This window comes from Anser cygnoides, chromosome 2 (genome assembly GCF_040182565.1).
Source record: "Anser cygnoides isolate HZ-2024a breed goose chromosome 2, Taihu_goose_T2T_genome, whole genome shotgun sequence".
Classification (NCBI taxonomy): Eukaryota; Metazoa; Chordata; class Aves; order Anseriformes; family Anatidae; genus Anser; species Anser cygnoides.
The window spans coordinates 130,294,357-130,309,428 of NC_089874.1; the positions used below are offsets into that span (position 1 = coordinate 130,294,357).

At 37.9% G+C, this 15,072-nt stretch overlaps 1 protein-coding gene across 5 annotated transcripts in view; it reads right to left on the reverse strand.

Annotated features, from left to right (window-relative positions):
• Window positions 1–8,525: 8,525 nt before the first annotated feature.
• JPH1 (junctophilin 1) overlaps window positions 8,526–15,072 on the reverse strand; it is a 90,882-nt gene continuing 84,335 nt past the window's right edge. The window contains exons 5-6 of one of the 5 annotated variants that reach the window (XM_048077035.2): window positions 14,466–14,561; window positions 8,526–12,610 (exon numbers count right to left, since the gene is read on the reverse strand). In XM_048077035.2, coding sequence (XP_047932992.1) covers window positions 14,481–14,561 — 81 coding nt within the window. In that variant the 3' untranslated portion in view covers window positions 8,526–12,610; window positions 14,466–14,480. Of the gene's footprint in view, window positions 14,562–15,072 lie in introns of all 5 variants that reach the window. The other 4 variants (XM_048077034.2, XM_048077032.2, XM_048077033.2 and 1 more) reach the window with 4 other exon arrangements.

Here is a 15,072-nt window from a genome sequence, read left to right on the forward strand (position 1 = left end):
AAAGACTAAAATTAGTGATTTATTCCACTCATTTACCCTTCCATTAAATGTAAGTGCAAGCAGATTCGTCTGATGTCTAAGACACTGACAGCAGTTTCAAACAAAATCAGCAATTGGAGAGCATCTGGATTTATACAGTGGCTTATAGGTAAGACCCAAATCCACCAATCGATTTAAGCCTGACAAATGTCAAAATAGAATATACATACAGGTATACCTGGATTTGTTATCCTAGTCTCTTTGGTTCATTGCAACTCTTGAGCATTTTTTTTCCATCTGTAGTGGTTGTGTATGTGAAGGGAATGCTGCAATTGCAAGGCAGTAGTTGAGGACTGAGATCTATCGCCTTTACATTCTGCATATCAATCAGGGAAATCTCCGATGCACATAAAAAAAAACTATCTGACATGTTAAGTAAATCCACTCCTTTGGACTGGGGCCTGAAGACATTCATTACATGTGGATGGGCAAATGCCTGAGGTGCTCATCACACTGTGGGTACGGGGGTCCCTGGACCTGCCCATAGGTGAGAACGAAATGCTTTCCAGGCATCCCTTTGTCAGCAGATTTTAGCCCAAGACCTCTGGCACACAGAAAGATAGGTAGGGGAGATATGGGACTTGGGTCACCCAAGGTCATACTACAGCAGGGCTGTGATTAATGAGAATATTCACAGGGTAACTTAACAGAAAAGAGATATTATTGCTTTTCTGCCATCGAGTGTATGTATTTTTAAAAAATAATAAGATAGAAATTTTAACTTTTTTTCTTTGCGATTTTGTTTGATACCTCTGGTACAGGTCCCTGTGATAACAATTACTGCTTGCTTTTGTAGTTATTTTATTTAAGGTTTAAATTGTGAATATGCCCATTTGGTTGTATTACTCATCTATATCTTGCGTTGCAAGGGGCTGGCTTTGAATGGAGGGGGTACATGAAGTTCCAGCGGTAAGGCCGTTTCCATAGGTACTTCGGTACTTCTGTTAAAGTACAGGATGATGAAGGATCCCAGGTAGAAGCAGCAGCTGGCATAGTGTTGAAAAATCAGGATACTTCTGTGAGGTCTCATGTTTGACTACACCGATTTGGCACAGAGTCTGTTATTATGAAAAGGTGTAAAATAAGCAAAAATGCCTACCGAGAATTGCGATCTCATCAGTACTACACATAAATGACACAAACATGTAAAAGCTCACATCACTCCCCTTTCAGTGAAATATAAGTCCTTTTGCAAATGCTATCCCAAAGCTGTTAGCAGAAAGATCTTGGTTTCTGCTTCAAAGGTGAGCATCCCAACATTTACCACGGGGTCTGTCCAGAGTCATGGCTTCTGCAAAGCCCGACCTGAATTCTGCTGAATGTGTAGGAGCAGACCTATTAGGGACAAGAGTACTTAGGCACAGATCCAAAGGTAGTGAAATACCAAAATTTGAGAGCTTTCATTTCATTTCATTTTTAATCTTGATTGAGATCTAATCTTTAAGCAAACAAGCTGAAAATAGTTGGACAGATGTGCAGATGTGTGTACCCGCCGATAAGTCCCTTCCTCCACAAAGGGAGTACTCCTGCATTTGGATGAATATTTGTTTATTCGTTCATTGCAGTAACACTATGATTAAGCAGATGCTAATTACATCCTTAATGCAATTGAATTAATGTAATAAATAATAATCTAGCTTTTTATTAGATTCTAAGTAATTATTTACGCTCTCGTCATACTCTGTTTTTGCTTGCATGTTATAAAAGCTCACATTTCCAACTCTTTCTGGTGAAATGTGTATATTTGTCAGTGGAAGAACCTAAGTCATATAATGTTTTGATCTACATGAACTTTTCAAGTAGATGGGCATTCATTTTGAAGTCATATGATCCTGACAGAATAGCCTCTGTGAGGTCAAGGAGAAACAATGTCTAGCATCTTCATGTCCTTAAACAAGCTGTACATTTCAGTAAATACCAGAGATTTATTGGTGTCCAAGAGGGAGATGAAGGAAAGGCTAAGGTTAAGACTATCATTTGTAACTTTCAAATCACTAACGAGCAGGATGAAAATTTAGCCCTTTGAAATCCTCCAGAATGAATGGTGTGAATGTTTACTATCTAACCCCTCTGCTGCTTCTCTTTGGAGCTGTGCCAGTACAGTGCATTTTGCACCGATGTCCTGAGTTGGTCTCTCAGTAGTTAAAAGGAAAATTAGTGTAGAGTGGATCCTATTCAGCAATAAAATGTTGCCTTTTGCATTTTTGATTCACCTTTAGTTTAAAGACCATAAAGCCAAATTATGTGAATCTCTGAAAAATATGGAAAAACTCAGGACACTCAGGTGAGAAAGGTAGATCTTAACATGATAGGAGGAAATGGGTAGCTTTTTTTCTGGTTTTCTACTCACATCATCCATTCACCCAGAGCTGCTAGTCAACATTATTTCAGAATCAAATTTTTTTCCTTGTAGAAAACAAATCAGCTTGTAAGAACTCTGATCCAGCTATCCTAGTAATTCTGATTGTCTGCAGTTGCATCTTTAACATTTTATAAATAGTTTTGGTTAATCATCATTATCACTGAATTATGATGTTAACTTTCTATCTTATATGATTGGAGTAATGCAACAAAGGTAAGTGTAGGAATGGGTTTCTGATGTGGATGTGCCATGAACGGCACCTGTGGCTTCCAGGAACAAAACCTCTTCTTCAGAAAAGAGGCAGTGTCTTCTTTAAAAGAGGTGCGTTGTGAAGGATTTAAAGGTAATGTGATTCATTCTAGAGTAAAATGTGTCGGCCTGCTGTATTACATCTGATCTTATGTTTGGCTTTGATTAGTTCTGCTGTGGTGAGTATTAAGGTTAGAAATGTTGGGGTGGCATTTTAAAAAACAAAAGGGAACTGTTAGGGATGGGAAAGGAGGTTACACCATTCCTACTTAAGGCAGGTCTCTAAAACACAGGGATAATTCAGGACTGCAAAACTCATTTATTTGTGTCATATTTTTTGGACAGTTATATCAAACAGCTTCAAGGATTACTGTTATGGAAAGTGATTAATGCATTTTGTTTTGTAGGGTCTGGACAGCAAGAGAAATCCAGGAAGATGCAGTCATACAGCCATTAAGGACAACAGAAAGCTGCTTTTCAGATTTTCTTACCTTAGTTTTTCTCAGATTTTCTCAGTGTCTCCACAGCATGTATTCCAGATGTATTTCAGGTCTCCACTGCTGTATTTTTTGGAATAATACTCCACATGTAATTCTACTCTATGTTAATAAAATGAATATACTGTAAAAACATCTGTAAATATCCCCCCGGCATATTTCATGTGCTCCAAAACAGGCTTGTGTTTAGTCCCCTGAATTAATGAGAAGGTCTAGAAGAATAGGAAATAATAACAGCCTGCACACGCATGTCATGCCAGCTACTTCATGCCAAATGTTGTTCTCCAGCACCTGGCAAGCACAATTCATTCATTTTCCAAATGTCAGTGGCCAGCCAGCTCCTCGGGACATTCCCTCCTAATGCAGGGTTACTTGATAGGCACAATCAGGCAGATTTTGGCTGCCAGCCTTGTTCCCAAGTCACGTGTGCAAACTGTAAGGACGGAAGTGCATCTTGCTTCTGGTTTTGTCTTGCAAGTGGCAACTTTTTGTGTTATCCTTGATGTTTATTTTACTCCGCCATTAGTATTTCACAGTATTTCAACAGGGCTTTGAGGGATGCATAGTTGGAATACTGAAAATACTCCATTGGTACCTAGACACAGCAACTGGCTTCTGATCTAATGCCCGAAGTATTAATGGCATGCTGCAGTCACCTGGCTTGTAGGGGCAGGAGAGCCCACGCAGCTGTGAGTATCTGCTGTACGCCCCACTACTCATCGGTGCCCTCCCTGGGGATGCAGCGCCTCAGCCCACGGCTTGTAGGTGTCTGGGGGTGGCTGGGATGAGGGTGCTGCTCCACCAGCCCCCATGACAGCATCTCCTGCCTTGAATCTATAGCTCCCATCACTAGGCCTGCACCCTAAGCTGCTATGTACAGTTGGCTGGCAGCTGTGATTTCACTGGAACACTGCGCTGAAAGGAGCCTTGTCAGCCATACAGAGGGCACTTGATGGCTTTCAGTAGGATATGTGTGCAGAGCCTGCCTAACCAGTCTTTCAGATGCAAGCTCGGCTACAGAGGACATTAGTGACTGTGTGCAAATGATCTTTGAAGTTCTCTGATTCGTGGCTGTGACCTAGAAGCTCTGGTTATTTCCACCAAAAATAAATTCAAATAATGCTTCTTTCTATGCCTGGAAATACTTTTTATTCAGTCTTTTTACTCTCTTTCATTTCAGTGTGAAGAATGTGAGATGGGTGAACTCAGGGTTTTGAAATATCGGACAATTAGGTAGTAGCCATAAGGTGAACTGAAAGTGCTTTTCTCTCCCTCTTTCTCTCTCTTTCTCTCTTTTCCCCCCCCCCTTTTTCTTTTCTTTTTTCTTTATAAGATATCATCAAACATATTGAACACTTACCAGTCTGTATCTCTGGCAGCTGAGGCCACCCTTTTATTATTTGTGTCAGTCACTCCAGACTTTCAATCTTAAAAACCATTAAAAACATTCTGATGCCTAGAATAAACAAATGTTTGTAAAAGTGGCCATCAGCACTTAATGATAGACATTACAGATGGGTGTATGATCTACACAGCTGACAGACTTAGCTATCTAGCAGTTATGGAAGTACTCTATGGAAGTGCTCAGTCCCCTGGATAAAGGACGAAGCTCATAAGTCCACGCTGGTGCTCTGAAACACCTTTGCTGCATTCAGGCTGCTTGATTGAGAGAAACGTCCACAGCTAATGGCAGGAAATAGTAAAATCACAGTTTCTGTCTGTCTGAGAGGAAAGGACACTGGACAACAGTGTGTTTGTGTGTAAATAATAATAATAATGATAGTAATGGTAATAGCAATAGCAATAGCAATGGTAACCAACCACCCAGTTCCATGAAGAGTAATAAATGATTTTGTCTGGTCTGTTCAAGACATATATGGGAAGTAAAGATGCAGGTACATGAAATTATTTAGTTAGCTTACCAAGTTAGAGGCTTTTGCTTCTGAGCAGGCAGCACAAATGCTGCATCCTGCAGTGTGTGTGCAGTCAGCTGCGATGTGGAGCTGCAAGCAGTGCCTTCCAGCCATCACTTGGATAGCTCTGATTATTTGATCAAAATAAGACAATGCCTTTGTAAGTGGGGCTTGGATGAAGCACCAAATCTTCACAGGGGTGTGTGTCCACATAGCCGCTTGGGACCTAACATAACCTAGCACTTAGGTAAGTCAGAGGTGATGAGAGAAATCTGGTTTATTGGAAGGAGACCTTGGCTAGAATTTGTCTTCCTTCCTGGATTTGTTCACCTTTAGGAAAAAGCTTTTCCACTAGGCTGGTCAAGCAGGAGACAGGCTGAAAGGTCAGGAAGGGAATGCTGATGCTTTGGACAATTGACATTTGTTTGGAAGGAGGTTGATATTTATGACTGACCCATGAAATAGATGGCTTTGTCAAGGATAAGGGGACCGTGATACTGGATTACTGGCACATATGGCCATTGGTGCCAACGGAGCATCATAGCTTACTCTGGCTATGAGTCATCTCCCCCTGAGGAAGTTGCATGAAAATAACACTTAACAAGGACGATAAAGACTAGAGATAAAAGAGCGAAGAATCTGTTAGCAATATTTCTGTAGCAAGCAGATGACTGAATGTATTTCCAAATGTTACATAATTTTTTTGCGTGACTCACAACAACAGTCTATAGAGCATATGCAACATTTGGTACAGCAGCGAATCAGTGTAAATACCAACAGCATTTTTGTCGTCTGAGGAGATACTCACAGAAAAGCAAAACTGTAACTGTGCTAACGTTCTTTCAGATGGGGAGCTTGCATGATTATATAGTTGTTTATTTCTTCCTTGTGTGTTTTATCCCATCTTTATTAATATTGGGAAAATCCCATTGTAATAAAATGTTTTTCTTAGAGTGGATTTATGCAGAGTTAATAAAAAGTATTGCAACTGTGTCTGCATTATTGACTTCCTTTCGTGGAACTCAAGTCAGCCTGCTGTGACAGTAAGCCACTATTTTCTGCAGGTTTTGGAAAGAGGAAAATGGTTCAGGAAAATGTTGTCATGAACATTTAATAAAGAGGAGACCTCCTGAAAACTTTGATTGCTTCCACAGTTTAAAAATTGCATGAAACTCCACTGGATAGCTTCATCTGAGAAAATGAAGGGGGCGGACACCCATGCTGTTGTGGAAAACCTGGTGCTTCCTTGGTGTTGCTTCTCTGCTTGAGTCTTCTTTGGGCTCCTCTGCTGTACTTTGTGGGATGTTCTTGCAGGACTTCCTGAAGCTTCCCAGCCCAGTTTTTGCTTGTTCTTCTTCCTGCACTGCACACCCTTTTCAGTTTAGCATTTGCTTTTTTGGTCAATTATCCCCTCCTCTCATGTGTCAAATCCTCACATTCTTCTTGACTCTCTACTCTTCAGGTTTTCTTCTTCCTACCATCTGTCTTGTCCTAGCATCCTCCTACCTTATTTCTTCAGTACACCCTCCTTTTTCTTCCTCCCGCCTAACAGATCTCTGTTTATGTAAAGAAAGGCTCACTCTCCAGTCCTCTAGCTGCCCTCCCATCACACCTCTGCCAGATTCCATCAGAAATGTCAGGAATCACAGAAAATGATTCCTAAGGGTTAACTGTCAATCTTTCAATTTGTGATACTGTCTGGAGTAAAAACACACCACTCTGAAATTCTACAGTTTCCCTAGTAATCTAATTCAAAGACATTATCCTTACAATCAGAAAATTTTTCTTCATGCCTAGCACAGATCTCAATTTTCATGCAGTTTAAGCCCATCTGTTTTTGTCTTAATCCCTGTGGGCACGGAAAGCAGCTTTCTAGAGCAGCTGTTTATGTACTGAAGATGGTTACTTCTCAGTCTTCTATCCTCTTTATATTCCTATTGAACAAAATTCAGTTTCTTCTGTTTCTAGTATCATTCCTTTTCTTTGTACTTTTTTCCTCTCCATAAAGTTCTTTTCCCTCTCTTTAATATCTATAGGTCTTCTGCTGCTTCTCCTTTCCCCTCACTTTTTTCCCTTTACTTTCTACTCTCATTTTCAACTTTGACATGCCTGCATCTCCTTTTTCCTAAATATTCTTTCCCAATCCTTCTGACAATGCCTGCTCTGCTCTATATCATGGGAACATGTGGAGGCTTGTTGCAATCAATGCCAGGAATGTGTTGCCTCGGTATGGCAGGAATGCATGGAAGCCATCTACTGTAATGTAAATGCCATTTTACTTTCTCTTTGCAGAATGTCTTTTTTAGTCCTAGCCCCTGCAAAATGCTGCTGGTGCTCTTCTGTCTTCCCTGTTTCCATGGCAGCCGATCCCATACTTTCATGACTTTCTCATCAGTGGCCTAAACAAAATCCAGAACTGTCATAATTAAAATGGAAGCCAGTATATGGTATTTTTGAAGACTGGGTGGTATTATATGATAAAAGTACTTTGCAGCTAAAAATGGGTAAGTAATTAAGCACCATTATATTATGACACTTTCAGAGGTATTCTGTGGGACATGTCCTGAATATAGTAAAATTGCAATGTTAAATACAGCTAATGACACCGTTCCAGAAGTACAGAACGTAACAGTTTAATTAACCCAGAGTCACTGCAGCCTGATTTTTAACAAACTTCCTCCCACCCCCCCAATAAAAGCTCTTCCAGCTCAAGCATTTTAGCTGGGTGTCCTTGGAACCAGATCTGGGTTTGGGTTCTGACCGGTATCCTGCACTTAGAGCCTGTAGCTCTAATGTCTGATCCAAAATCCACATCTAAATGGTTTCAACCTTCAGCATAATTGTAGGCCAGTTTCAACATTTTCACAGGCTGTAGTTTTCAGTGAAATACCTGATTTCTTCCCTCCTTTCCACCGTCCCTCCCCACAAATGTGTTTGGATGGTAACTATAGGTGCTCAGAAGCTGGAAAATGTTTCACCTTAGTTCATCATGTGTAGACTACAGACTTCAGATGTAGGCAGCCATTCTCAAAACTCTTGGTCGAGATCTGTCTTTTGTGGTCTAATACAGTGTATTTGCCAAGCTGCTTTTCAGTTAGCTGTGCAATTTGCAAATTTAAGAAAGACATGTCTCTTCTTTCACATTCAAGGATCCATCTCAAAGGAATTCAGGATTACCATACAAATTATTATTGTGAAAGATAATACCTGGAAATCTATTATTTGTCTGTTCTCTGTATTTTCTCCTAATTTGGATAAATCAGCATAAAAAAGCAGAGTTCAAAATCACAGGCTTAAAGACTGTAATTCCTTTTCTGCCATTTACTGCTCCCTAATTAATAAACGTTGAAGTCACTTAAGAAAATAAAACCTAGCCCTTGTCTAGGTCTATGTGCCTCAACTTCCACAGAGATGCCTGATTAGTAAGTTTAAGACATGGAGGAAGCTCAGGCAAGTGAGCCAAAATAATTTTCCAACACAGGATATATTTTATTCCATCTAACAATCCACATGTTTTTATAGCAAGTCCAGAAAGCATCATACCGCACACTTACAGTAAATCACAACCCTCAAAAAGACTCCTTGATCTTGAGTTGTGAATCACCTTCAGCCGTATGTCCAGTCTTTATCAGAATCTTACTGGGGGCATTTGTAGTGGAGCTCATAACCCAGATGACAGCAGATGTTTTCTGCAGCGATGACACTCTTATGTTGGTTTCTATGAGTTATGAAGAGCCCTTATAAATCTCTGTGTACAGTTTTCAGACATTTTCTTTTCTCTTCAGCTCACAAGTACCGTGTTTAAATCACTGCCCTGATACTGGAGATGGTGAGTGTAGCATTGCAAGTGGAATAGTCACATAAACCAGCATCAACAGTATGCAGAGGACTGGACCCAATGAAAATTGTGACATGACACATGTAATTCAGTGTACTACGTGCTGCAACAGAAATGGCTTCTGCAGCTAAACTCATACTGAGCTAAACTCAGTTCTTGAACAAGTGTGCTCAATAGAAAAACCAGGAGTTCCTGGAATAATTGGCTGAAGTGTGGGGGCAAGTAGCTGTCTGTGGGGAACAGAAGAATAAGCTGAATTTGCTAGAGTTGGGGGTGGGTTGGCAGTTAAGGATAAAAGATAATTTAAAAAAATAGTGGCAGCACAGAAAGCATCCAACAGAAAACATTTCAAGGGTGATTAGGAAAATCCTCTTCTTTTCCATCTCCGAGAAAACAATTCAAAACCTTCCTCTTGGAGAAATGGTGCTCAATATACTGCCAATTTGCATCTAAACTCTCCCAGATAACCAGTCTTGAGTGATTGTGAAAAGCATTACATGAAACAAACAAATACTGACATGAAGAAATTTAGATTATTGAATAAAATGCTGCCACTTTTTTTTTTTAATTTAAAAAACAAAACAAAGTAACATGAGAGATTTTAACAAATTCTGTTACTGGCTTCATTTTTGCTTTTGTTTTTTGGGGCTGAGAGATTTCCCCAACTGTTACAGTGATGACCACAACATAAACTGTTTAGACATGTACAGTTTTACTTTTTCTCTTAGTTTAAAAAACATTAACATTATAGACAATTTTCCTTAAAGATGTTGTGTACGGAAATTATGCTTCCATAATATCTCTTATTTTGCAGATTCTGTATTCCGCAGAAAAAAATTGAGATGGATTCTGTAGATGGCTCAGTTACAGCACATTGGCATACGCAGGTTCTTCCTCAGACTTAACATAATTTCTATTTTTTTCTTCTTTCTGTGAATATTAAATGAGTGAGACTACTTCATTTGAAATGCTTATTTAATTTCCACTCTCTTCATTTTCTTTGTTTGCTGAATTACATTTCCATATTAGAAAAGTATGTAGAATTGTCTCCCCTGACTAAATGGTTCAAATGAGCTCTGAGTAAAACCATTTAGATATAATTCACAACCATGTTTTATAACGTGGTTTTATAACAACTAGCTAAGACTGTTACTGTATCTCACTATGTAGTGAATTTCTGCAGGCTATTATCATTGCCTCCAGGTTATTGTCAGTATCCTTTAATACTGTGTAACTGTATCTTAATAGAGGTATTTATGGCTACACAATATGTTATTAAAAGCTATGTAAATATTTCAAGACTTTTAATCAAATGCTTGCAAAGAGATGTTTACTCCTTTTAGAGTCAGCACTCAATTGTATTAATGAATTTTTCTCACCATATGTACATACCTGAAAGGCAATTTGTAGCAATATGTCATGAAATTTCTGCTTTCAAACTGAATCTCCTTTTGGAACACAAATGGAAAAAGTTCCACAGTATTCACACTCCTTGCTGCTTTAATTTTGTAAGTAAATAAAGGACTAGATAAGGGGAAAAGCAGTGATCCCCTCCCCCCCCGCCCCAGCTTTTGGGACCTCATAATCATTAATTTGCCTTTTTTTTTTTTTTCCTGTGTACGCTCTACACATTGTTTGGTCAAATAAATGGAATTTCCCAAGAAAGCAGACCTCAAATTAAAAGGTAGGATCTTGCTGCCTGTGGCATCAGTGGGCAAACACATGGCTCTGCCTGGAGAAACTCAATTGCCTGGGAAAAAAAAAATTCCTTGCACTGAAGTTGGGTAAAATTTTCCATGCCAGAACAAATCCTGGTGCATTAAGTAGCATTATATGCCCATGGTTTTTTTTTTTTTTTTTTTTTTTCTTAGGCATAGCAGATGCTTTCCCACGTAAGACCATTTACAACTGATATAAGCTACTGGTAAAAACATTTCAGAGAAGAACTGTCCATCTGCTTTCAGACACCATAGAAAAATTGTTGTATTTCTCTGTACATGTTGATTTCTAAGAATTATGAACACTGATAAGCAGGGAAAGGTACCATATTTCTCAGCTGATTATGGAAATGTTTTCTTCTTCTATTTCTCAGCAAATGCTTTGCTTGTTGTTTTTAAGATTTACATATGCCTGAATGTGTTATCATATTCATAGAACTGAAGAAATACTTCCACTTTACTTTTTTGAACAAGTAAGAGTACGATATGGATCTCGAAATGTCAGTGATCAGCATAGATCTCAAAATGTAGCTCAATGACATCTGTTTCAGATTTTTGAGAATGCCTTTTTCTCTACTTGAAGAGCCAAAATTTTCCTTAGGGAATAGGTTATTATGTAGAAAACAGAAATTCTAAAAATTAAACTTCATGCTGGTAGAATTTAGAAAATAAGACAGCAACAATTCCTTCAAATATTACTACAAGTAAGTTTCCATTGAACAGGAACTGCTAAGAACACTTGCTCTCCTTTACAACTAATCATTAGAATTCCAGTACAGTTGACTAGTAATCTGAACAGGAATCCAAAAGTAGAATTCTGAGCTGATTTACTAGTTCTGAGCTGATTTACTAGTTCAGCAAATATGATGTCTTTAAGACAACTGTAGCAGTGACTTTGCTCTGTGTCATATATTGGTTCACATTTCTTGACTTCGAGTCTGTGAAGACCCTGAGAAGGAAGGAAGTCTAAAAAAGTTATTTGCTTACAAGAACAGCTCTTAATGGACAAGTCATTGATTGAAACCAGACTGATTAAACCAACTCTGTAGTGAGAGTATAATTTAAGATACTACATTTACAAACATACAAAAATTCTGTATCAAAAGATAAAAGACACATGGGGAAATTTGCCATTTTTTTTTTCCATTTTAAAACATTTCCTAGAATGGTTTTGTTGAAAACAGGAACTCACAGTGATTTGAAAGGGGCCACAACTTCACTGATTTTCCAGGTTCATTTCTTGTTTATCGAATTTGTTAGAAAAATTGTTTCTGGAGAGTGCAAAAAGTAATTCTTAAACAGGAAGAACTAGTCTGAAACTCTATTAATAACCAACTTATTTTTATTAGAGCAAATACAGTTGTGAAAACTGTACATTATACATTTTGGGTCAAGAATTATAAATAAACTCATAGATAAAGAGTTCATTCTTTGACAGCAAGAAACTTTAAATAGACAAAATGACATTATTAAGTACATTGGCAGGCTTCATTGTGCTGTCCAAAATGTAGTGTACAGTATAACAACCAATTATAAATAGCCTTTCATGTAAAATACAGCTGTGCACATTTTAGAAAAATACCAACAATTTGTTTGAGCTTTGTTTTAAAAAAGCTTATAAATCATACATATTTATAAATGGTACTAACATGCTTACTTAAATTTATAAACATTTTCATAAGCTTTGTTACCCATTATTTCCAGAGCATATAGTATTTTAAATAAACATTTAATAGGAATTAAATATGTCAGTTACAAAATTACCTCCCATGTAAGGAGACGGGGTGATTTCACTGTTTGAACATTTTGTCCATTATGTCAAGGCTTAAACAGTAACTTTTAAAACTTTGTTCTTATTTAAAAATTACTTCCCTAAATTTAAAACACAATTTTGACTCTTTAAAAAATAAATATACAAGTTTTATTTTCATTTGCTCTCTTTCTGCTTTCTTCTTTATCCACACTGGTCAAAACACAGGATTCTCAACATACTTCTGTAAAAAACACCACGGTGTTACTGCCCTGCTTAGAGCTGCTTTGCTGCACAATATTCAGTCTGCACCTATATTACTTTAATACGCTGCATCAAAAGATAGCTAATGTACTTTTAAGAATGTTGCCCATTACACCATGCAAACACTTACAAAGTTTACAAACATGTTCAAAAACTATATTGTATGAAATATTGTCTAAGAGAGAGAAAATAAACCATAATACAAGCCCTTTGCTTTTTGTATTTTGAAATTAAAATATTTACTTTCCAAATGATCACACCACGTATTTTCAGTAAATCAGCATGCTTTTGATTAATATAGGGTACAGTAATTACAGTATAATGGCACATAAAAGAAACATGATCACATCATTGTAACAAAGGGCTGTGAAACTACTTAAGACAAACTTTCCAAATGAAAAAAATTGAGGCTTTTTAAATGCTGAGGTAAAATTATAAATGGACTTCAAAGACACTGAAGGCATCGAATCAATAAACAATCACTTAACTTGTCTAAATGCTCTACCTGAATGTATTCAACACAAATCTAGTGTTTAAAAATTACGAAAATTTATTGTGAGCATTAGCTAGCTTAACTGTCACTGGTATTAATATGCACTCAGACAAGACTTTATTTTAACTGCTGGCAAAATACCTCAGTGCTGAAACATAATAATTCAAATCACCAATTACCACAGTACCAGAATTAAAAAAAAAAAAAAAAGTCAACATGCAAACCCCATATCTTGTCTTTCTCAGATTATCCTGGTATTTCACCTCCTGTTCAGAATGTACTGATATCAACTTCAGATTCTTAATTTTTTTACTAAGAAGAATTTGCTTGCTATTGGCATAAGCATTTGAGCACTTTTAGGAAGATATCAACAGAGTTAAATTTTGCAGTCATGGTATATTACTTCCTAAACCTTAAAGCAAAAAGACTCTTCAGGTTTAGGAAAATGAATTAAAGAATTGCATCTTCAGATTAGAAAAAGAGGTTTCCTTTTCTGCTTCTGCCGCTAGGCAGAACTGGTAGCGCTCTCCAGGTTGGACTACACACTATGTTATGGCTATACATCAAATTTCATAAACAACGAATGAACAGAATCATGCACAGGCAAATGAAACTCAATCTCCCAGAACACTGCAGGAGATGTTAAAAGCAGCAGGTAATGGAATAAGACTGGTGACTGATGCTGCTAACTATTTCTTCTAACGAGATAGGAGTGAACGCTGGAATCACTTCCACAGCAACAGAATCCTCTGACCACATTCCTCTGGCAGTCGTTTTCCCATCTCCCCACTAAAAACATCAGACGGTAAAATAGTAAGGCAGCTGTTAGCTTCCATCAACAAAAAGTGCAGCTCCGTACATTTCCAGTTTAGTCACACTCTGCTGGAACAGATGGAGAAGCCAACGCACTTCACCGGCAGGGCTGCTTCAGCAGATTATTTTGTTTGTTTTCCGACATGGCTGCTTGCTTCAGCTTTCAGAGGACCCCAAAGCCACAAACCATCAGCAGAGTAACTGATCTGGGCCCCTGGCTGAATTTTCCAAGTTTCATCTCTCTTGCGCCCATCCTAACGCCAAGCCTCCTTCCCTGTGTCTGAGTATGCCTGGTGCCATTTAACAGGCTGATGACACAACTGCAGAGAACTGTGGGCTAACACCACTAGTTGTCATGACTTCACTGAAGGGTCAAAACAGTTACATAATTAAATAACTATGTTGAATCACATTCAGGCATAGCTAAAATTAAAGTAGGGAACGTTAAAAGTATGCAAATAAATTCAATCTTTATAATTTGAGGTGGGGTAGATGTGGTGATTGCATATGAAAACAAGACCTTTCTTACCTTTCCTAATTCCAATCAAGTTAGAAAATGGACAAAAAGAATGGCTAAACCAATATTCAACAGCATTACCAGGGCAATCATGACTGAGTTAGGGCCCTGCAAATAAAATAAAGATAACAAAATTAATGCAACCTTCCACAGAGTGCACAACAACAAACAGGATTTGACATTATCATTTCTACGATTTTTGACTCTGGTCTGAAAGATTACTTAAATATCAAAGATACAGACTCTGCTCCTGAAACTTAGCTACTACCCTTGGTTCTCAAGTGAGCTAAATATCACCTCTGTGAAAATTAACTGGATAAACACAGGTAAGTATATTATTACATTGTTCTCAATCACACTGGGAATAACGACAACTGACTGTACAAACAAATTAAAACAAACCCATAAACACAAAAATGGTATCAGCTTAAAATAAAATAAAGAACGCAAACTTGAAGCCAGAGCACTGTTCCTCATTCATACAGTGGGTTCCTTCTCTGATGCCAACCCATTTCAAAACAGAAGGAGTTTCTGCATGATGCTGTGTTGTATGAAAATAATACCTTATATATATATATATTTTTTGTTAACCAAATGAAAAAAAAAAAGTTATTACTAC